General features: G+C 42.9%; 1 protein-coding gene across 1 annotated transcript in view; it reads right to left on the reverse strand.

Annotated features, from left to right (window-relative positions):
• Positions 1-25,499, reverse strand: part of cntn4 (contactin 4) — a 171,183-nt gene that overhangs the window by 129,319 nt on the left and 16,365 nt on the right. The window contains exon 2 of the mRNA XM_056437610.1: positions 24,792-24,920. Coding sequence (XP_056293585.1) covers positions 24,792-24,846 — 55 coding nt within the window. The 5' untranslated portion in view covers positions 24,847-24,920. The remainder of the gene's footprint in view (positions 1-24,791; positions 24,921-25,499) is intronic.

Consider the following 25,499-nt stretch of genomic DNA (forward strand, 5'->3'; position numbering starts at 1 on the left):
GAAAGGGTTTCGCCACGATTGGAAGAATAGAAGAAGAAAAAACGGAAGAAAAAAACCCAATGCAAGAGTGTGAAATTCCATGTCGCCGACTGAATGTGCTTTAATTGTTTGCTGTGGTTAGGTTAGCAACAATAGAGAAGTGGTTTGACCTACAAGAAAGAACATAATGACTTGAACAATTTGATTGGGAACTTTTCTTTTTTTATCTCTGGAAATACATATTTCGCATCACACACACACAAAAAGATGAATGCGGCGTGTTATTTCTGCAGGAAGATGAATTCAATCAAAGGAAACCTCTGACTCATGGGTTCCTGTATAATCCCTGTAAGCACTGCTTGTGCTTTGGGACATACTACTTTACAAAAATGACTGCTTCCAAACATTTGTGATTTGTTTTGGTGTTGCCCACCGCCGCTGCTCCTCTGCCAATACTATTAGCCACGCTGTAAATATATTGTGCATGGGTTAGAGAACAGCGTGGCGCTCTAATGTGGCCATTTAAAAAAAAAAAAAAAAACTTACTGCACAGTCTGCATCGCAAACAGCGAGCCAATCAACTTTATGGGTAAACACTGCGCCAGTACGTGAAGAGGTTTATTGAGAGAGGAATGAATCATATTCTTTTTATTCCCTCGCTCTCTAACTGCGATGCATTCGAACAGAATAATTGGGATGATGTTGTGTTTTTTTCTCTTCCCACTCAAGACAGACGTGTCGTCGCAGACCTCACGAGGGCGACTGAATCCCCCAGAGAAGTGACAAATGAGCATACAAGCCTTAGCACGTATGATGTAACGCCTGCACAGCATCCAAGCGGCAACGACAAAGAAGAGACCTCGTCTCAAAGCCAGTGCTGGGAATATAATGACTCGGTGTGCTGTTTGAAACCGCCCGACGGAAGGACGTGTTATTCCGATCGTTCGGCAGAAACAACATCTGGCCTCACGTAACCTTAAAAATAAATACATATTACAAGATGTAACCACAGATACACTAGCCTTCAACATACACACACAACATGGTGTTTATTGTCCGGCATACACAGATCAGAATAATACAAAATAGGGGCGGGGACGGGAGGAAAACCAACCCGCGGCATCATATTTTGTTTGTTTTACACTTGTTGGCTACAAATCTCTAAATTATTTTGCTGCATTCACACCAAAAGTTTTGTATATGTCACGACGCTAATAGAGTGGACCCAAAAGCACGACTCAGACAGGAGTAACAAAGATGACTGTCTTTGGTCAAAACCGGGAGATCAGTCAAAGAAGCAAACAAGTCCAAAAAGGGGCGGGGCAGAGAATCAGAGGTCAGGGCAGGCAGGCAGGGTCAGAACAGGCAGGTCAGGAATATACTCTAATAACACTGGAGAACTTGGCACGAAAACATAAGACAATCTGGCATAAGTGGAAGTGAGGGAGCAAAATAGTGAGGGACTAATGAGGGGATGGGCTGCAGGTGAGAAGGGTGTGAGGACCAGGTGAAGGGAATGAGGGACTAACGAGGTGATCAGAGGCAGGTGAGTGAGGACCAGGTGAAGGGAATGAGAGAGAGTGATCATCAGAGGCAGGTGAGGGGAGTTGGATTGACGAGATGGTGTGACAGGATGAAAACAACTATTACAAAAAGGAAGGCGTGGAGCTAAACTGTTACAGTATAAAGGATTCTGATACTGGGCACTTCGCAGACGATGGAAATCAGGATCTTGAGTTTAACAATATTTGATGGAAAGAAGTTTAAACAAACAAACAAGGCTCGCTATCACGGCTCTGCTCCGACCCGAGCCCCACAGGCTCCTCCCCCTGTAAACACCGGAGAGCAGGTTTGCGCGACAGGCTAGGCTAATAAGGTTCAGGTAAGATGGCGCTGTGCCAACGGCTGCTTGTTCCAGTAGTGGCGTTTTGCTTTTATTTTATTGTCTTTTTTTTGCACTTTTCCTCTCTTTTTCTTTTTCTTTTCTTTCACGTTTGTCTTAGTTACGGTCGGACACTGGACCATAACTACTTTTTTCGATAATTCTACTGTGGCTTTTGTTCACTTTGTCGTGAGTATCGGTGAGCCACAGCAAAACAATGACGGGGACCGTCGTCTACTCGCGTGCTCAGCTGATCGCTGTGCAGGCGAAGCTTCTGCCTGGAGACAGACCTGTGATCCCGCTGGAGCTGCGGAGAAGGGCTCGCGGCTGCAGATCGGGTGTCAAGCGGAGGGCTAAAACGAGGAGATACAAACCCTCGGTACCGTCGATCATAACGGGGAACGTGAGGTCTTTGGCGAATAAGACGGATGAGCTCGGCGCGCTGGTAATGACCGAGAGGATCTTCCGTGAGAGCAGTCTCTTGTGTTTCACTGAGACGTGGCTACCGCGGACTATCCGGTTCACAGCTCGTCTATGCCCGGCTTCAGGACTGTTCGGGCTGACAGAGACGCTTCACAGAGCGGTAAGAAGAGGGGGGGCGGGATCGCTGTTTATGTGAATGAACGGTGGTGCCATCCGGACCATGTGTGCGTGAAGGAGCGCTTCTGTAGCCCGAACATTGAACTGTTGGCCGTGGGGATGCGCCCGTACTATTTGCCGAGAGAGTTCACGTCCGCCATTTTGGTTGTCGTGTACGTGCCGCCATCAGCTGACGCTGAGGAAGCTGTGGACACCATCCACTCCACTGTGTCTGCTCTGCTGAATCATCAGCCTGGAGCATTCATGACCATCACTGGCGACTTTAACCACACCACATTGGATAAAGCTCTGCCAACCTTCTTATACACTTGTTTTTACGTTTGCATTTTGTTAATTTTTTGCTTCTTTGATGTTTTGATTTACAATTCAAATTCCTTTTGGAATTATCATTATCATCTTTTGATTTTGCAAAACATTGTGTAATGATTTTTACTTTGAAAGTTTACTGATTGATGTCCAACAACAAACTTTGAGTTCTGACTATCGTCCTCATCTTCATTGAATCATTTGTGATTTGAGACATTCACAATTTGCTTATAGATATACATATATACTACACACATCTGGAACAAGGAATACAATTAGAATAGTTATTTATTTATATATATATATAAACTATCCTAATTGTTTTCCTTTGTTATAGATAAGTGTATGTGTAGTACGTATTTTGTTATCAGTTATTTATGTGGTAATTGCCTCAAGTGTTCCAGATTTGGGACTGGAATTACGGTTCCCATTTGTGATTAACTGTTGCGTTCTGTGTGAATATGAAGACGGGGCTCACGTTGGGAATTTGAGTCCCAATTAACTCTGTCAGTGCTGAGAGTGTCCTAAAAAATACCTGCTCATCTTTCACATGATTTCATTCTCCAAGTGCGCTATAGTCGAACGTATTTTCAAAAGGAGTTGCAAGAAGAATGCAACCCATTAGTTTATGTTGTCCGAATTTAAAATGCATCGTTCGAAACCCGGGCTCCTGTGAAAAGGAATCTGTGGCACAAATACACACAATGCAAAAATAACAACCACCTCTGCGCTCACTCCCCCCACTCCATCACTCTTATGCAACAGCCTTGTGTGTATACTGGGTCTTTGAAACTAATCCACTGAGGGCTGGCAGGTTTTAATGTCACCCAACAATGCTGCAATCAAACAGCTATTCAGATGGTATCAGCATCGATCTTCTGAGAGCTGGAAGGGAGATATTTTTGGACAGAACTGTGCTCGCTTTCGCTTAAGCTGGCCATAAAGGGGAAGATTAACGGCCTGAAAAACGCTTCTCATTTGGCCGTTTCTGAACTGTCTACGCGCTTCCAGCCTGTTTGGGAAACGGTTTCGCCACGATTGGAAGAATAGAAGAAGAAGAAACGGAAGAAAAAAACCCAATGCAAGAGTCCATCAAGTGTGAAATTCCATGTCGCCGACTGAATGTGCTTTAATTGTTTGCTGTGGTTAGGTTAGCAACAATAGAGAAGTGGTTTGACCTACAAGAAAGAACATAATGACTTGAACAATTTGATTGGGAACTTTTCTTTTTTTATCTTTGGAAATACATATTTTGCATCACACACACACACAAAAAGATGAATGCGGCGTGTTATTTCTGCAGGAAGATGAATTCAATCAAAGGAAACCTCTGACTCATGGGTTCCTGTATAATCCCTGTAAGCACTGCTTGTGCTTTGGGACATACTACTTTACAAAAATGACTGCTTCCAAACATTTGTGATTTTTTTTGGTGTTGCCCACCGCCGCTGCTCCTCTGCCAATACTATTAGCCACGCTGTAAATATATTGTGCATGGGTTAGAGAACAGCATGGCGCTCTAATGTGGCCATTAAAAAAAAAAAAAAAAACCCTTACTGCACAGTCTGCATCGCAAACAGCGAGCCAATCAACTTTATGGGTAAACACTGCGCCAGTACGTGAAGAGGTTTATTGAGAGAGGAATGAATCATATTCTTTTTATTCCCTCGCTCTCTAACTGCGATGCATTCGAACAGAATAATTGGGATGATGTTGTGTTTTTCTCTTCCCACTCAAGACAGGCGTGTCGTCGCAGACCTCACGAGGCGACTGAATCCCCAGAGAAGTGACAAATGAGCATACAAGCCTTAGCACGTATGATGTAACGCCTGCACAGCATCCAAGCGGCAACGACAAAGAAGAGACCTCGTCTCAAAGCCAGTGCCGGGAATATAATGACTCGGTGTGCTGTTTGAAACCGCCCGACGGAAGGCGTGTTATTCGATCGTTCGCAGAAACAACATCTGGCCTCACGTAACCTTAAAAATAAATACATATTACAAGATGTAACCACAGATACACTAGCCTTCAACATACACACACAACATGGTGTTTATTGTCCGGCATACACAGATCAGAATAATACAAAATAGGGGCGGGGACGGGAGGAAAACCAACCCGCGGCGTCATATTTTGTTTGTTTTACACTTGTTGGCTACAAATCTCTAAATTATTTTGCTGCATTCACACCAAAAGTTTTGTATATGTCACGACGCTAATAGAGTGGACCCAAAAGCACGACTCAGACAGGAGTAACAAAGATGACTGTCTTTGGTTGAAAACAAGCTGGGTCAAAACCGGGAGATCAGTCAAAGAAGCAAACAAGTCCAAAAAGGGGTGGGGCAGAGAATCAGAGGTCAGGGCAGGCAGGCAGGGTCAGAACAGGCAGGTCAGGAATATACTCTAATAACGCTGGAGAACTTGGCACGAAAACACAAGACAATCTGGCAGAGGACAAGTGGAAGTGAGGGAGCTAAATAGTGAGGGACTAATGAGGGGATGGGCAGCAGGTGAGAAGGGCGTGAGGACCAGGTGAAGGGAATGAGAGACTAACGAGGTGATCAGAGGCAGGTGAGGGGAGTTGGATTGACGAGATGGTGTGACAGGATGAAAACAACTATTACAAAAAGGAAGGCGTGGAGCTAAACTGTTACAGTATAAAGGATTCTGATACTGGGCACTTCGCAGACGATGGAAATCAGGATCTTGAGTTTAACAATATTTGATGGAAAGAAGTTTAAACAAACAAACAAGGCTCGCTATCACGGCTCCGCTCCGACCCGAGCCCCACAGGCTCCTCCCCCTGTAAACACCGGAGAGCAGGTTTGCGCGACAGGCTAGGCTAATAAAACAACAACAACAACAACATGGAGAGGTTAAACGTCCCGTCGCACTTCCGGTCAGCAGACAACAACATTTCCTTCACAATAAAAGTCTAGTATGTTACTTTCCGGATAAAAGTAACGTCACAGGCTTCAACTGGCTTCGACATTTCTGAAATAGTAGACTAACATTGATCCTCATGCGACATACAAAGAAACATGAACCCTTTCCATTTCTCATTTGCATAGAGAAAACAGTCTTTCCCTTATGCTTCACAATACATTCATAATAATATTATCCCTAATATTTCCTATTATAATATCTTTCTATATGTTTTTATTTAAAGCATAAGACTACAGAATCACAATAAACTATTACAACCTAACATTTGACCATTTTTTCGCGTGAGTAGATCTCATGCAAAGTCAACACACAGACGCGAATGTTTGCGATTAACGATAACTGTTTCCACAGAGAAAAATCATGGAGATAAGCCCCACCCCCTCTCAGTGAATGACGCGAATAACCGCGAGTTGTTTTTCGTGTGTGAACGCAGCATTACGTTTAACGAAAAATTAAACAACAGCTTTCGGATTCTCGTAGATAGCGGTAGAGAATTGAAGATGTCATTTGGGAGTTGTCGTTGTACCAAAGCAATGTGAATATTGTAATCTGGTTGTCGATAGGTTCGGGAGAATGTTGGAGCATCATGTTTTAATGTGTTCTGCACGATAACAGATTTGCATACATGTTTTAAATAAACACTTAATTACTATAAAAGGAGCTCAAGGTAGGACAGCAGGAGCCCGTCCTCGTCTAACTGTGATCATTCGCCTTCTCTTTTAGGATGTAGCATTGCTTTGTACTTCATTATGCAGACTGCCTTCAACAAACTATTCTAAAAAACACGTTTTTACGCGTCTTCCAAAACAAGACAACAGAAAAGGCTTTTAGTGTCTCTTTTCTGTCAGCAGATTATCTTTACTGGAACACGGGAGTGCAGCTACAGTGAGCCGCGTTGAAGAGTGACACATGACAAGGCTGCGTGCACAGCTCCGACTTGCTGCGGAAAACTGCTCGTGAAAAATAAGTCTCTCAAGAAGTGTTTTGATAGAGCATTAAACTGCACTTTTTTTTCCCCACGGTAACCACGGTGTCGCCAAACCAACCGGTCCTAAGGAGGCCAACTTGAAGGTTTGTCGAGGGTTTAGACACAACAGTGACTCGGGTATGGTTAATAATAATAATTTTAATTCAATTCAGTTTATTTTATAAAGCCCAATACCACAAATTCTGAATGTGCCTCAGAGGGCTTTACAATCTGTACACGTACGACATCCCTGTTCCAGGACCTCACATCGGATCAAGAAAAACTCCCAAAAAATTTCACAGGGAAAAATACTTCAGGAGAGCAACAGAGGAGGTTCCCTGTCCAGGATGGACAGAAGCAAGATGCCATGTGTACAGAAGGAGTCATTACAGAGTTACAACACATTCAATGAATATGACAGAATGTATGAATAGCTTATAGTAGGCATGGACCACGATCCAGACCTCCACGATCATGAGACAGAAGGAGGTAGAGAGGAGGGGGCCGTGGCAGGAGGCATCAGACACAGCCAGGTCCAATTAAAAAAGAATAATAATCCCAACGCCTTCATCGCATCATTTTTTTAACCATTCGCCGAAAGAACTTTGCCGTCGTTTCCACGATCGGATTTTACTCCGAATCAGACATTTGATTTTACTCAGAATACCGAGTGCGTCTGCTTCTCCGTAGTAGGATCATTATTGATACCGAAGCGTCGTAACTCTCGTTTATGGACACGGGCAGAGCCCCTTAATGAGTTGCCCGGCCTACGGAATCCCATTAGAGGTCACAGCCTGCATGAAGCAGAAGAGCGTGTTCACTCTGATAGCAGCGAGTGGTCTATCTGATAATCAGGCAAACTTTGAATTGCCTTGCATAATGTGCCGTAATAGCCTCACGCATACACTGATTCCACAGATACCGTCTCTACGGCAACGGCCTGAGATTTAATAAAGCACTGGCATGATCTTAATGAAAGGAAACCTTAATTAAAATTCACATCTTTAGCGCTATGATTAACATGAGGCCGGAACTCTGGCGAAACATATATTGTGTGTATGCGGCCCCCCCGGGGGGTGGTAGAGGGAAGGGTAGAGGGGGGTGGAACCAACCCCCTGTAGCTCGAGCTGCTCCCTTCCCGTCTCATCAGTGTTCTTTTTTCCCAGCCACTCAATTAGCGCCGCTGTCTCGTTGGCAAAAAAAAATAAAAAGAAGAAAAAAAGAACACAACCCCATACAAGCCGTCGGGAAAGAAAAGTGAGAAGGAAAGTGTGCGTTAGATGCACATGTCTGGATTTGTGCGGCTACAGCCTCGGCGGCGTGACAGTCACATAAATCATTCACTTTTTTGGGTGAGAGAGAGAGAGAGAGAGAGAGAGCCGTGGCGAGAGTCTGCTTCGAAAAAGACGAAACCGCGTTCGCACAATACACATCGGCGGACGCTCCTCGTGCTCGCCGACGGCAGCAGAGTGATCTCTTGACTGATTCCGCTCCGAAAACAAAAGGGCCATGAATAAAACATGTATTGATATGTATATTAAAAAAAGGCAAGAGTTGACAATAAAAGCAAAATAAAAGCCCAAACAAAGACGCCAGGGCGCTTTTCTCCTGAACCGGCTCCTGAATCCCTGACGCCGGCAATTAGCTAAGGGGCCTTGGCTCGGAGGCCGTCTGGGGAGGCCCCGCTTTCAACTCGACATAATTGCTCCTCCTGAGGACGAGCAGGTGAGCGCACCTGGAGACGTCTCCTCCGCGGTAAACTAGACGTGTTCTTCAATTGGGCTGCGGCTGACTAATGCCGTCATCAAGCGGATCTCTAAACCTAATGAAAGCTTTCATAACCGGAAGGGAAAAAACGGTTGTCTTTGAGCCGCAGCTGGTCCCGAGAAGAGCGAGAGAGAGAGAGAGTTGCAGGCCTGTATTCAAAGAGGCACTTACATTAAAATCCGCTATTTATTCCCAGAATGAGGTGAGGGTGGGGGGGGAGACGTGGATATTCAACATAAACTAGCAATTAACTATACAAGGCTATTCTATTGTAATATTGTCTTTGGTATTTTTTTGTCATAAACATTATGCAAGGATTATTGCTGGGTATTTTGTCCAATGGCAAGTCTCTATATGATTATCTGACGAGATTCTACATGTGTGCGTGTGTGTGTGCGTGTACAAGGGTCCCTAATAACAGCGTTCACTCCGGCCCATTGTAACTATTCTGGCGGCTCCCAAAGATGTTCGTGTAGATGCAGCAACAGTATAAGTTTTATCAGAACTGGAGTTATTACTCTGGTATAGAAAGAAGAGCAAATATCGGCACTAAATGCTTCCCACGATTAAAAATATGTTTCCGCTCTTGTCTCCGACTGGCTTCTGCAAGAGTTTTATTGCCACGCGGTACAGCCCATCCACCTCGCCACGGTCTTAATGTGCCGGCACTTTTCCAAACAGTTTCCGATGACGACCTCTCGAATGGTTCTGTGGAACAAAACCATCTGGCAGATCAGGTTAAGAAATTATGAAAGCCTCTGTGATGGTTTGGATGACAGTGAAGTTCTGAAGGGATCTCACTGAGTACGAATTTTGCACCCAAAAACAATCCGGGGCCATTCGCGGCGGGTATGGGCCGATCACGCCCACCTCACAGAGTAATCCACGTCCTAATCAGTGCATAATTAAGTGGGGACAGCTGGGCCAGTTTGGAGTTGTGTGCGGACACGGACCCAGGGGCTGAGAAAGGGGGCCACGGCGTCCGCCCAGCAGCACGGCTCAGCTGGCCTGGCTCCGTCAGGCCCGCCGCCGGCTGCTCACCCAGTGGAACGACAGAGGTCAATGTTCATGCTGTCACTGTAAAGTGGCCCGGAGAGATCAGGGCGGCGCTACTGGAAGAGACCTTGACATACGAGGCCGTCCGACATGCGCGGCGCCAACTTGAGAAATGCCCTTCACGGGGCAGCGGGCGCCGATTACGGAGACACATTAAGAGACGCATCACACTGGGTGGCGGTTTACGATGGCGCTGCTGTGACAGATGCTCCACGTCAGTTTGTCAACAACATTAAACCGCAGAATTGATTGAAGACAATACGTTAATCCGGAGCGTTGCGCGTTTGTGTAAAATGGTTTAGCGCTCGACGAGAGGTTAGTGCGTGGAGGCTTTATTTGGATTGTTATTTATTTGTTGAGCTGTTGGATTACCGGTATGAGGAATACGTTTGAATGTGATGAATGAATTATCCATCTTTTTTTCAAATTGAGCTTGCTCAAAGCATGCTGCAGGACTTTACATTTCATTTTTTTCCCCAACTACCAGACAGGCATTTGTTTTCGTTCCTTTATTTATTTTTTACCTTAATACGTGGAATCTTATGAGAGACGTGTAATCCATCACACTGAACATCCTGTCGGCTTTTAATCGCTGTCACCGTTACATTATGATTGTTTGCAACAACAATTGAAATATGAGTAACGGCTGGCATCATATTTACTGTGATAGATTGGCAACCTTAAGCAGGTTTAGATGTTTTAAAATGTATTTTTTTCAATCAAAGCCTGCAAAATTGCAAGCAAATCAGTGGCAACACAACAAGTATATATGAAGAAATACTCTCAGGAATGTAAAAACATACGTTACCAGAAATTGCTCATTGTATTCCTTGTAAGTCTGTGTGGCAGAAGTGTTTGGGATTTGTAGTGTTATGTCACATTGTCCTGCATACAGGAGCTGACATCACTCGCAGCCAGTCAGCCGTGAGCTAACGGTGAGTCAGCGTTTTTTAGTCAGTTAGCAATGAAACATGTGGAGCTGTGTTGTACTCTGGAGCCATATCTCTCCAGCTGCTCAAAGAACATTACAAAAATTGGCTCGATACCAATTGATATATCACTTTGATGTTAGCTGTCAAAATATGATGAGCCTTAAGTTAGCTGCTAACGACTAGCAGCTAGGTGGTCGCTAACAGCTGCTATTTACACTTGTGTTAAGCTTTGTTAGCAGCTGTAAATCTAGTTTTACAAAGCACGTTCATTTTGTGTTCCACTGTCACTGAGAGGTGTAAATTCAATAGTGTTGCAATGTGTGGTGGTTTTAGAACAGACCGCGTTATAATTTGACCATTTCACATTCTTCTATAATAACAATCATAACCTTTCTGAAGGAGTTTCTTTCTTTATTTTTTGCACAGCTGTGTATTGGATTGTATCCGCAATAACGTGGCCACTGATTTCATATGATATTATTGTTTGCAAAAAGCCACCTTTTAACCAACGCTTTATGTAGCAGCACAACTAACTGATGTATTTATCCCTCAGTGTGGGTCGGCGCTGGCAGCAAGAACAAAGTCACTAACTCTTTCACGAAGAGGGGATTATAATGCCGGATCACCGGCTGAGGAAACAAGGCACAGTGCCACAAGACTAATTGGCTAAGTGAAGCTGATTCACTATTGGCCGGGTGCTCCAGTCAAGTCTCGTAGTTCGGAATGTCTGTCTCACAAAGATTAATCCCAATTAAGAAAAGTAATCCCAATTTCATTTCAAAGCATTGTGTTCAATGTCAAACCGTGTTTTTCCTCCATTCATTTTGTACGGCACTTCAATTGCAAGCAAGTTCAAGTTTCTGCAACTGAAATACCACTTTCTGGATTATGAAATGTACGACATCAACAATGGGTTAAGCCTAGAATAAACAGATATGGCAGGTGGTATTGATGGCTGAGTGGTTTGAATGTTGCTGCTGCAATGTACCGGTGAGAGCTACATTATTTCTCCTTTTACTTTCCTAAAGGATGGAAGAGATAAGGAAGGAAGCATTGAAGCACTTTCCTTTAGCATTTAGAGATTTTGACCAGCTCTTATCATGGCTGCCAGTTAAATACGTCCAGGTCTTCTCTCTAAATTAAAAACCGTCCTAAACACAAACAAAAGACCACAGCCCAGGTTTTAAGATCCACAAGGACGGTACCTCCCCCCCCCACCCCCCTAACAATGGAACAATTATCAAGTCGGGGGGGTCCTGCCATTTACTGGAGAAGTTCACTGAGCAAATGTAAATGATACTTGAATGGCATTACTGCCACCTAAAGCGTTCATAGTCAATAGAAATACAAATTATGAGTCTACAAACTGGCGGAGGAAGGACTCTTTGATATGCTAAAGAGTGCCATCTGTTTCCATCGATAACTTAGTGCACTCGGTGGATGGTGCCATCCGACTTTCATAAGAACCTCGTGAACTCCAGGTAATGACCCCTCCCCCGTCCTATTTTTGCTCATAATAACCCCATCGGCAACAAAAACCAGGAAGCCGCTGCCCGTTGCCGAACCGTCTCATCACTCGCGTGTTTTGGATATCGCATCAGATAGCGATCGTCTTTGTGGCAGCGGAGCAGAAGCGGGACTGTGCGACGACTCAGCCGCGGAGTGTATCTTATTGAATGTGCGACTGGCCCGCTTCATAATTTACTTTCAGGGGGTGGGGCCAAATGGCGTGGCATTCTTTGCCGCGGGCCCAGAGCAAAAACAAACACCTCAGCAGAGTTCTCTCTGATGAAATGTCATAATTGGGCCTACCAGTCATCCGTCTGTCTGTCCCAATAATTCAACAAATAAATCAGGTCCATTAGTACCAATAGAAATCTGCCGGAGAGACGTATCGCATAATGTAATGAGTTTGGATAATGCATAATGCATAGGAGCATTGACACAAGACTCTTCCACCTTTTTAGAGCATCATTAGAGTGAGTTGTGTAGATACTATTCATTATGACAGCATCACTGTTACATAGCGGCATTTGTTGACAAACAAGACCGATTAACCAGCAGCATAGCCCCACTGACTATTATTGCCAAAGATTAATGCGTGTGAATTGTACATAATTTTTCACCGTTTTACAGTGTTTTTTGCTCTTTTTCTAAGAGGCCTGTAATATATATACACTACCGTTCAAAAGTTTGGGGTCACTTAGAAATGTCTTTATTTTTCAAAGAAAAGCACTGTTTTTTCAAAAAAGATAACATTAAATTAATCAAAAATACACTCAATACATTGTTAATGTGGTAAATGACTATTCAAGGTGGAAGTGTCTGGTTTCTAATGAAATATCTCCATAGGTGTATAGAGGCCCATTTCCATCAACTATCACTCCAGTGTTCTAATGGTACATTGTGTTTGCTAATCGCCTTAGAAGACTAATATCTGATGAGAAAACCCTTGTGCAATTATGTTGGCACAGCTGAAAACAGTTATGCCGGTGATATAAGCTATACAACTGGCCTTCCTTTGAGCTTGAAGTTTGAAGAACAAAATGTATACTTCAAATATTAATCATTATTTCTAACCTTGTCAATGTCTTGACTATATGTTCTATGAAATGTTCAATTAATTTGATAAATAAAAGTGTGAGTTTTCATGGAAGACACGAAATTGTCTGGGTGACCCCAAACTTTTGAACGGTAGTGTATATAGTGACAAATATGAGGTCACGTTCAAGAGCACGGCCATGTGAGGTTGTGCAGCGCACGTCTGAATGTGTGCGACAACGAGACGCGGTTGAGGCGTTGATACACATGCTACAGTTTTGTGCACATGCACTTTGAACGGCCGTGCGGTTGAAAGGAGCTTTAGAAATACCGACGCTATTAATGCAAAGGACAGCCATGCATTCAAAATGTTTGCTCCCCTTTTTTCCGCTTCAGTTATGTGTAATCCAAACGGCTGTTTAAATCACACACAAGTCCTGCTGTGTATGTGTGCTCGCTTGCAACGGGGATTCCCAGTAACATCAGGCGGAGTGGTGCAGGAGGAGGGGGGGGGGGAGGTTACCGTGGGCTGAATACTTTTCCGATTGGTTGAGAGTATCTCGTTGGCATCAGCTGGAAAGGACGCCATGCTGCGGCGCGCACGAAAAATGAACTCGCTTGATATCATTATGTATGAAACTGCCCATTGAATCTATTCCGGCATAGTTATTAATCAAAGGTGGCGAATTGTTCGGGGGCCCAATTAAACACCTGGCGCAGTGTAGGGTGGTGTATTGCGCCGTGTGTCGTTGTATCTGGGTGCTTCTATTGCATCACACTGAGGTTCGACACTGTTTTGTTTGAGCAGAATTGAATTCATCGATTCTGAACTCAAAACAGATGTGATTTTGCAAATGCAGACCTTTTTTTGCCGTTCACAAATGTCAGCAGACGGGCAGGATTCTCGTCCATTTGGCATAAGTTTCACGCACAAAATAAATTTAAATGAAATGTTTTTGAATGTCAGGCCCTTTGCCATGATTTCAGCAGTTTGTCCCATTTTCCTATTTGCCATGACATTAAGCTCGCGGTGGTCAAGTGTGTCCTGCTCGGGAGGCAGGCTGTGACTCACTCGGCGAATCCAGTCTCGGGGTGACACATAGCTAAATGGCTGCACTCCCCACCCCCAGCAGCTATGTGTGTCTCAGCATTAGTGCTCTCCCGGCCACTGGCTTGAGCTGCTAAGCTGCTCACCGTGCATTTTAGATGAATACTTGCATTGGCTGCACTCCTAGAACATAGTTGGGGACATGAATAGTGTGAAAAATCAGCTGAAAACTGAACAAAGAAATCTTCCGAGTTTCAAATATAAGTGTCTTATGTTATTTAGCTTGGTAATATAGTTGAGCTCAGCTGTGGCTTAAAAGTGGAGCTAGATGGATATATTGGGCGATATCAGATTATTGCAGATATATCCTATTGCTGTATATGTAGACTCATAATTAACAAGAAAATCAACAATATGGACCAAATCGACATTAGTATTGGCCCAAAAAAATACACTATCGCTCAGGCTTTACTTAATAATAAGAGTGTGCATTTACCATGCATTTACCACTACTCTTTCTGCTCACACAATTTTAATTAAATCTGGCTGGAAATGTGGTGCTATGACAACCCTCTAGCCTTAATAGCGTTGGTGTGATGGTGTGAATGATAGCTGTGTTTGGAAGTGTTGATCAGCTGCCAACAATGATAATGAAAACAGTCTTGATCCGAGTGCCGATGAGCTGTAGCTTTCGTTAGTGAGTAAGTTAGTGATTGCTATGAAACCATGTTCACACCTTCCGCTCTGACAATGCGTCTTGTATCCAGAGTGTATCTCAATCTGATTTCACCTGATATGTTCAGATGTGTCTGACGGTTCTCCACCATTTGCTCACCATTGCTCATTGGGCACGTCTTGACAACAACCAGAGGCATGTTGGATAACATTTATCCCTAGCTTGCATGCTTCTTTCTTGCTAGTAGCTTCGCTCACTAACTGGGTAATTTGTTGCTTCCTTGCTGGTTTGCAACAGTCGCGCACACTTCAAAAATGCTATTGCATTTACACTTGTGTTTGATGTGGTCACAATGCGTTTCTGGCCACTTGAGTGTCAGTGCTTTTGACCGATATATTTGCTCTTTAGCTGATAAAAGCTCAATTACAGTCACCAGGTAGTCTCTAACTGTGTCTGTCTACTGTTTGCTGCTGAGCAGGTCGTGTTGAATGGATTTTTAAGGGTTGGAAATCTCCAGTTTGGAAAAGGTGAGGCCAATGCTGATGGGCCTTTGTATTCTTTCTAATTCCAATTCAGGTGGCGACTGCTTTGGTTGCAAAAAGAAGTCGGATTGTAAGTCTATTAGGAATGATCCTACTTCTCTATTGATTTATTACCTCAGTAAAAATTGTAAACACAAGTATTTGTTCTTAATCGCTTGTTTAAAATCTTCTTCAACACAGCATGATGTTCATTTAGTAAATGATGGTCCCTTTTAGAGTCAACAGGGTATTCTTTTGGGCTACCAGGGTATGCTTGTAGGCTACCTTGTGATTGACAGGTAAAAACCACAGCGTTGTCCGGTCTCACAGGATGTTGTCTTACAACTTTAACAGCGTGTTTTCAATTCACTAAAATCAATTGTAACATTTCGGTCGCTAAGAAATGTCTTATTCGGCATTCTGTCATACTTAGCTCCACCATCTCGGGTCACTTATGGTTGCAAAAGGCCAAGATGACAACTGCCCAAATGGCGAAGGCCAAAATGACAAAGTCCACGCTTCAAAATGACCACAAACAAATGGTTGACGTCATGGAGACTACTCCCAGTTCTTATATACAGTCTATTGATTACACCTGCACTTTCAGGTGGTCAAAGATGATTGCGATACGATCACCAAAAACACATTTTAAGATGTAAAGGGATATATAATTAGATTGTTGCTCCAAAAGACAATTTTCTTATTAAATAAAAAGAAGATAAAATAGACACTTGTTATGTACCCCTTGAATCCTGTTTAAGCCCCCCATCCACCCACCCCACTTTGCAGAACTCCAGCTTGGAGCCTGGTTGTTTTTGACAGCCTACTTTGACCAATCACCTCTCAGTATACAATGTTAAATCAGGTCAATCAGTCTAACTGTGCGTGTTACTGTGATCTATTTTACCATGTGGTTTTTTGTCTGGAAATGGTCTAAAAATAAACAGATGCAGTGATCCAAAATGTGCCGAAAACTGACGGCAAAAGGTTACAAGTGAGAAGATATTAGCGTCCCGTTCATCCGTGTGCTCCCGCTCTCCAGCTAGTACTCGCAGTCGAGCTGCTTTTAGTCCGCCGAGGAGCGGTTTCCTTGCTGACAAGTGACAGTTTATAGATGCAAACGAAAATAAATCTATAGTCCAATTGCAGGTGACAGCATATGAATCCACCGAGCATGGCTCAGCATGAATAAATAAAATAGGGTGAGGAGCACTGAAGTGAGTTCACTTTGGGATATAAGGTTTTCATCAACTCCCCCCACACACATTGGCACTCGCATACAACAGATAGCACTCAAAAGCAAAGAGGTAGTGCATCTTCTATGGAGGCGGAACACATATCTAGTGCAGACGTTTTTTTTGTTTTTCCACCCCTTGGAGTTCATTAGAGATAACGTCCTCCGTGATGGTTCACGATAATACACAAGACTCTGCGAGCGGAACTGTGACACATGCCTCTTGAAGAGAATGTATTTTCTCCATGCCGCTGGAGGCCCGCCAAAGGCTGCGAGGAGGTAAAAGACTCTGTAAACGGGTTCAAGGCAACCAGAAGGGAGAGTATCTGGACGTATCCTTTTTGCTTTCTTGCAACTATTAGAATAGATAGTTATGTCACAGCACATAAGTAGTTCACTGGGCTGGGGATATTCATTTTTTCTATAGAGTAAGGACACTGATATATGGAATATGTTTTTAACAGCCAAGGGGTCCATTTCACAGCCACTGAATTGTAAAAGCAGAGGGAATGCAAGCCAAATGTAATAGGGTCATGTTGTAACATGAAACAAATAAATTGCAGTTATTTTGTCGTGCTTATAATTTGGTTTATTAGACCAACATTTAAAAAAGCTTTAAACCCAATGTTACCCAGTGATGACTCTTTTAATGCAGAGGAAATAGTTTTGTTTTGACACAGAAAACCCCCACCGCACTTTGATAAATGAACAGCTGACAGATGTCTCCCTTTCATCTAATATTTATGGTAATAGTTGCATATCTTGTGATTATTGGTGTGTTTTTTATATAAACACCCATTGCAAAAACAACATTCTTTCTCAGTTTTTTTTCTCAATCTCCCTGACCTACTTAGGTTTTACACAGCAATTAGTTGCAGAATGCCTGAGATTTATTTGGTTTTTATCCTGACTTTCACTTCTAAATGGATGAATAAAGTCATCCAAAAAAATGAGCGGCAATTAAAAATTGAAAGATCAGTTTTATTTATTGTTCTTTTTTCACTTTGTACAATGTCTGCTGCGTTGTGCTGTTTACGCTAACTGCTGAGGTTTGTGAATATCCTTTTTAAGATTTCTGCCCAACGTGATTCCAATACTGGTGGTAAACAAAGAAAGAAAACAGTTGAGACAAATAAATATAAATATAAGAATAAAAGCAAACATTTTCAGTATTTTTTATGTACATTCACTTATAAAGTGTAAAGATTGTAATGTCATGTTCAATTTCATCTGTATTCATTTCATTTAAAATGTTCTTTATCTGTTTGTTTTGGCCCGTTTCCTGTCCTGCTGTCAAATCTCCAAACTAAACTCTTTATTTATCTCATCTTATCCTCGTCTTTTATCTGACATTCTGTCTTATTTCTGCAGACTGGACTCAAAAAAATGCTGTTTATTGTTTATTTAGTTGTTACCTCAGCGATAATGCTCTTCTAGGGCTCCATAAAACAATGCCTGTGAATATCACAGATAGCAGATGTATCTGGGAGGATATTCTTACTTCAGCGGGAGATGCTTATGAACTGATTCAATCTGCGCACTCACACAAACACTCTCATACACACTCTCACACACACACACACACACACACCTACTCATAAAACCATTTCCTGGGAGAGATTGTAAGCGTGAGTATACATCATGTAAGTGTTCTTTGCAAACAATCCTCAGGTGGATAAAGCTCAGAGGCCAAAAAACAAGATATACGATCCCCTGTGGTTCCCTATATGATCCTCTTAAATGAATATCTGCATTAAAATTCAAATACATATTTAATAATGCATAGCGCAGGAGGATTAGCATACTTATTCCTCTCAGCAGTAAGCCGGGGGCAGCTATCTGAAACATTAAAGAGGCTGACCACTTATTATAACTTAGTAATGCAGATAAAACGACGATGAAGAACGACGCTAAAGCCGACAAGTGAACCACAACGTCACCTGGCGACCGAGACCGAGGACACGAAGGAACGACTTCCTGTGAAGATGGGCTCGGTCTCTATTCGCCGTTACATTCATTCAAAAGACGTGTGTACCCCAAAACAGAGACGGCGGTTTTGAAATAAAGCTTTCACTGCGAAAAGTAGTTTGTGATTCACTGATTCACAGTCTGCTTCTCTCCTGATTATCTGTCTCCAGTACAAAAAGCGCTGAAGAAAGAAAGAAACACGTTCATCACACTGAGAGGAACACGTCACTAAGTGGTAAACGCCGCACTGGCCCTTCACCTCAAACCACGGCGGTCATTCTCTGGCATTCTGCTTTTTGGACGTGTCCGGTTCTGCATGCACGTGCATTCTGTCACGTACATCTTCGTTCCCTGTTACGTAAGTAAAGTTGAATTATGTTGCACTTATCACAGAGAAAATGTCACAAAGTGCAGTACGAGAGTCAATTAAAACAATTTGGCAATAACAGGGGCCACCGCCGCCACAGTTCACGCCACCTCACGCCATCACACACCACTTCACGCCACCTCAGGCCACCTAACACCAACTCACGCCAACTTACGCGACCTAAATCCACCTCACGCCATCTCACGTCACCTCAGGCCACCTAACGCCACCACACGCCACCTCACGCCATCTTACTCTACTTCACGCCAACTCACGCCATCTCACGTCATCTCAGGCCACCTAACGCCACCTAACGCCACCACACGCCACTTCAAGCCAACTCACGTCACCTTAGGCCACCTAACGCCACCACACGCCACGTCACGCCACCTCAAAGCATCTCACTCCACCTAACGCCACCACACGCCACCTCACGACACCTAAATTCACCTCACGCCATCTCACGTCACCTTAGGCCACCTAACGCCACCACACGCCACGTCACGCCACCTCAAAGCATCTCACTCCACCTCACGCCACCTCACGACATCTCACGGCACCTCACGGCACCTCACGGCACCTCAAGGCATCTCACGCCAACTCACGGCATCTCACAGCATCTCACGCCAACTCAAGACATCTCACGGCACCTCACGCCAATTCACGGCATCTCACGCCAACTCAAGGCATCTCACGGCATCTCACGCCATCTCACGGCACCTCACGCCACCTCAAGGCATCTCACGCCACCTCACGCCACCTCAAGGCATCTCACGCCACCTCAAGGCATCTCACGCCACCTCACTCCCATGCATTGTTCCTTTGGTTTATTTGATAAGGGACAGGCACATAAATAAAAACAATTCAGTAAATGTGCCAGAGTTATTAGCCAGGAGGCTATTTTTCACCTGTAGTCCCAAGAGGCAGACGTCATAAAACAAACCTAAAAACATAAGATTACACATTCAATGTGTGTACAATATTTAGGCTTTCCAATGGGTGCACAAACAATTAAAAGTGATAATAGTGAGTACTTGTCAAGTAGAACGTCAAGTCCTAACAAGACATGCAACAAGAAGACTCACAAATCCTCTTATTAGCTCATACCTCTCTGGCATGCACACTAGATTGAAAGTGATCTTCGACCCCATAACCTATATTATATGTGAATATGGGAAAGGGAATATGTGTTTTCTTCATCGTTTTGGGAGAAGACCCCCACGAGGATTCCTTTCTGTTTCCAAGCAGTCACACACAACATCGGCGTCTTTCTCGTCCGAGTTTCCCGCCTCTCCATTAAGCGAGGGCGAAGGTGTTATCGTGACAGACGCATTAGCGTAAAACACCGAGATTCGCAAATACCGGAATTCCACTTAATTTGCGTGTGTGTGTGAGTTGTCAGTGGAAATGAATCGATGCCCCCCTTCATCACTCCGTCTCCCATCGGTCTCTCCCCGTCGCAGTCATCTGGTGAACAAGCAGGTGACTAATTCAAAAACGTAATTGGATATTTTTTTGGGGGATTTCAACTGGCACGTATGTCATTATGGAGCTTTTTTTATTCATTTGTGCATGAAAAAACAAATCAACTTGGAAGTCCCCCAGGCTGAGGAGTGTAACTAAAGCTGCAATAAACATCTGTACGATTCCTTTGCCCCGGAGCCCATAAGAGGGGTCGCTCTCCTTGCAAATCCATTCGTGCACTCTGCAGCATATTAAAGCCCAGCTTTTTATTTTTTTTTAAGGCCTGCGTTATATTGTGTACCATTCCTGCTTCCAGAGAAGTCAATTTTACCGCCACCTCTCTAATCCATACCCCGGCCATATCCATCCATTGTAAAGTGAGTTTTGTTCCAAACTGATAAGTGCAAGGGGTTAGTACAATAATCCTCTTCTCGAGCTTAAAGATCTAAAAATGCCCCAAGATGTTCATTTCCAGAAACACATGAGTGCTATGGAGGTCTGAGTGTATGCATCCCTGGAATGTGAATGCCTGGTGAATTTTAGAAAGGAAGATAAACCAATTTTATTCGAAGCGGTGACCCTTTCACGCCTGTGGTTCACGGATGTTCTGTACACTGTGGTGTGAAGAGGTAGGAACTGTGTGTGTGTGTCCTTGTTAACCAGCCTTCTCCCCTCTTGCTCTCACATCAAAGACGTTTGACTGGAGGAAGAAGAAGATAAATATTCATCTTGAGACAATTGCGGAAAATCCGCATACGGCATATGTATGAGGCTTCTACCTGATATGACCTTCCTGTTTAGTGCTTTAGAGATTTTTTTTTTATTTTAACCTAAATTGGTTCAGATTCCTGCTGAAAAATGTTGGTTTGTAATATCACACAATTTGGGTGCTACCACTGTGAGACTAGGGATGTCCTCATTCCAGAACGAGTACAATTTACAAATTCTCGATACCCAATGCTATACCACGGTAAAAAAGGAAACAAATCAAACACTCCTAGAGCGAGTGTCAAACCAATTCTCTCTCACCCTGTCCTGGAAAAAAAAAAGGAATTTGTGCATTTTTCTTTTCAAAAGTTGACGACTGTAACTCCCTCCTCTCATTCTCTCACCTCCAACTAGTTCAGAACGCAGCCGACTCGGCCCCTCAGTGGTTCAAACAAGACGACTTCACATCACCCCAAATCCTGGCTCCTTGTTCGTTTTAGAATTAGATTTTTTTTTTAAAGATTTTTTACTGATCACTTTGAATGCATGTATGAGTCTGGCCCCAAAATACATCGAGGAAACGTAGACCGGCTCGCAGCGTTGGAACCCTTCTGGCTGTTCCAACGTCCAGGCTCAAAACTAAAGGCGACCGTGCTTCTGCCATCAGGGCCCCTCGCTTTTAGGAACGACCCGTCTGAGGAGATGAGGCTCAGAGAATCAGTAATATCTTTAAAACCACTTCTTAAAAATCAACCTTTTACAGACATCGTTGTGACGACGTCGCTTTAACTGCTTCATTTTATTATGTACATTATTATTTGATTTTACAAATTTATTGTCTTCATTCTTTTTATGTCTTCGGCTGTTCTTATCGTATCGATTGTTTTTTAATATCTCATCTATTGTACTGTTTTATCAGGGTTTTAAATGTGACTGAGTTGGTCTTGCTTTTCTCACTCTTGAGCTTTGTTGTTTTATTGACTCGCTTTGCTGCCACAAACCCCCAAAACATGTATTACTTATGTATTACTCATGATATATCTCATGGTCTTACTCATGGTATTACTTGTGGTATCATTTGTGGTATTACTTATGGTATTACTTATGGTAGTTGTGTAGTTTGGCTTTCTTGAAGAAATGCTACTTTCTTGATTATTGTTGAGTTTTTTTTACTCATGGTTGATGCACTTATTAAGTCGCTTTGGATAAAAGTGTCTGCTAAATAACATTTAATGAAATAATGTAAATTTAGGATGATTTGTATTATAATTATTATAATTGTTTTTATTTCTGTGAAAACAACTCCTTTAGATTTCTCGACCACAACCCAAGATTACGTTTGAACCTCATGATAACGTCATGACTTATCGCTTTTACTCTTTTGATGTCTTTCTCCTGCTGTAAGTGGGTCAAACCAGAGGCGACTATTTGTATCCCGAGTGAAACCAAAAGGACAACAATGTCATTCTCCACATGTACGCTGTTCTAATTTGAATGTGAAAAAAAAAAAAGAAGAAAGAAAAAAAAAGCTCCGCCTCGCATTTGCATCGCTCGGCTTTTTGATTTGCGTGAGATCTCGTTTGCATCCAGGAATAATAACCTCCAGCGAGGCGTCGACAGCGCGAGGATGGAGCCACGCCCCGAATCGCGCTGATCAATTATCAGCAGCTGTCCGCGGCCCCGATCCCGCGGGATCGCTTGCGTGAGCGGCGGCGGGCCAAACCCATGCAGCGATTTAAACTAATCTCAAAAATCGAATGTGCACAAGAAGAGCAAAAGGTTCACAACCCAATAATGTGTATTGAGCAATAAGAAGGAGGGTTTGACCCGAACTCAGAGCTCATTGATAAAGCCTCCTATTCATCTTGGCTGCTATAATACCTGTTGATTAAACAGCCTGAGTGATTCAACTCATGCTCTCTGGTGACCCCTCCTATTTGTAAAGGAGACAAATTAAAGTCCTCCATCAAAATGTGATCAATGCCAAGAGAGCCTCTGGCTGAAATGGGCACCGTGGTATAATGAAGCTATTTTTAAACTTAACTGCACGTGAAATAAACGATGGACGTTTGAAATTGACGATGTTCTTGTTCACTCATTGCCTCTTTTGTGCTGGGTACTAATTTGAGAAATTAACCTCAATGTAATCTTTTTCTTTTTTTTGCAGCAGCAGTTCTATAACAGAATAATTACTGTTACGACAATATTGTCAGTATTTTGTGATGCGTTTGGTTTATTATTTTTGGGTTCAATCACTGATTGGTTCATTGTTGACTAACTGTTAATTAAATTGTCAATACATTTTGACAGGTCTAATCCGGGCCAGTCACATGAATTTAGCCTAATTCATAATTTAATTAAATTCCACCTAATATAAAAAACATTATAAACATTTTGGCCCTTGTGGAATATGAACAATGACGTTTTTGGATTAAGTGTGCAGCACAATATTAGTATCTAATTTTCAAATCATTAACAATGAAAACACATTGACAATAAAGACTAATTATCCTTTTTTACCGAGGTCAACATTAAAGCTTTCCTGTGAAGATTTGTGAAAACCAAATGATGTTTACACTCGGAGGACCCGCTCACAAAATGACTACACTGCACTACAAGTGGCTGGAACTCCAATCGGCACCTTTAATGTGTTTGTGTGCTAACATCAGCACACATGTACGGGCTCAGATCAGTCTCAACAGCTGCAAATACACACAGAGAGACTCACAAATGCAAGCACACATATTAATGTGTTGCATCATGGTTGTATTTTGCTGGATTTTAAACTTTATTTTGAAAGTTATTGTTTGTTGACCTCTGACCTGTCGCCTCTGCAAATTGTGCGACCGTAACACTGGCAGCCTCATGGGGAGGGAATTGGAGGGGGGAGATGCACTTATGTGATTGGTTGAAAATGAGGGCGACATCTGATTGGCAACACATTTGCGAATCCATCCACGGCCGGGGAGTCTCACAAACCCACACCCAAATGTGGAGCCATCCACAAACAAAAACAAATCCACAAACGAATAGAAAAATCGAGAAATGCAGAAATATATTTGCGATTTTTCTTTTGTGTGTGCGTTGGAATATATTTGTGAGTCGTTCTGCGTGCATTTGAAATTATTGAGACTGATCTGACCCCTTATATATGAGCCTTAAATAGTTTTCCATTGATTTATTCAACTTTAAATGGTGATTTGTCTATTTTTATTCAGTTATTGTTTATTATTAGATTACATGTCCAGAATGTCCAGAAAGTTGAAAGTCAATTCACAGACACTAACATCATAAAGCACATTTGCCATCTGGTATCCCTGGTTGGATGTTTTTTTTAAAAGATGTATGTAATGTCTTTGCTATTTAGGTTACAGGAAGGGGTTTACCAAATCATTATTGTAGGTTTCCACTCTTGATAAAATCATGCCCTTATTTATGTTCTATGAAACAATGTAAACAAACAACATTTCCATCCCCACTGGGACGAGGCAAACTCCTCTAATTCACATTCAGGATGTTATTGCTAACCTTTTCCTGAGTACCACATGCAACACTAAGGAGAAGCCAAAATGCAATATTCCTTAAGCAGACAACGGCTTACTTAAAAATAAATAAACAACAAAATAAATCCTTGTTGAATGGATGCTACGTTCCTATTATTTCACACCGATGCAGCAAAAATATGTCCGCTTATGGCTAATCTACCGGAGGTTGCTCCTTTCTCAAACTACGGCTTTCATACCGTGTCACTTGCCCCAAATACATATGAATAAGGACTTCACAAAGGCAGCTTTGGCATGCATCAAAAGTTCTGAATAAGATACTTTACCTGCAAGGCACCCCATAAGTGACTGCAGCACCAGCAGTTTCCATAGCAACATCATCTTCAATTTGGTCGGGTCAAAGTAGTCTCACATCCAATCACACCAATGTATGGAATCCTTCCTGGTTTCTCAATCTGTAGAAGATGAAAAAAAAAGAAGGAGAAGAGCAAAAACACGTGAGATGGGTGAGGTGTCCGGGTTCTCGTTAGGAGCGTTGCATGTTCCCGCTCAGCGTGAACATTTAACCAAACAGGAAAAGACAGCGTGCGTGTAGAAAGTGCGCAGCGAAGGTATTAATTAAGGGCCGCATTTATAGCTCTGCTCGTATGCTACATCTCCACCTGTGACTTCATGGCCTATTTACTCAACCACCACTCAGCATCTCCACCAGAAAGGCTTTTTTAATCCCTCTTCATCATCAGATCCACAGAGCAAAAACTCACTTTTCTGAAAGTTGCTCCACGGGACAAAAGAGATGAGGTTTCAGTTGTGGGATGATGATGAGCACATTAACACACACACACAAAAATCTCATATGCATTCGTTTTCATATCTCCGGCAACTCCGAAGACAGCTACTTTTCAGTCAATATGAAAGCAGAGCCACTCCTTTAAGTTCTCCCAGCCTTGTTCCTGCTCCTCGTAGCTTTTAAACTCACGAAAAGGGCAAAGAACGCCGAAACATCGAGAAGAACTTCACAACCGTTGTGTGCT

This window comes from Pseudoliparis swirei, chromosome 18 (genome assembly GCF_029220125.1).
Source record: "Pseudoliparis swirei isolate HS2019 ecotype Mariana Trench chromosome 18, NWPU_hadal_v1, whole genome shotgun sequence".
NCBI classification, from domain to species: Eukaryota; Metazoa; Chordata; class Actinopteri; order Perciformes; family Liparidae; genus Pseudoliparis; species Pseudoliparis swirei.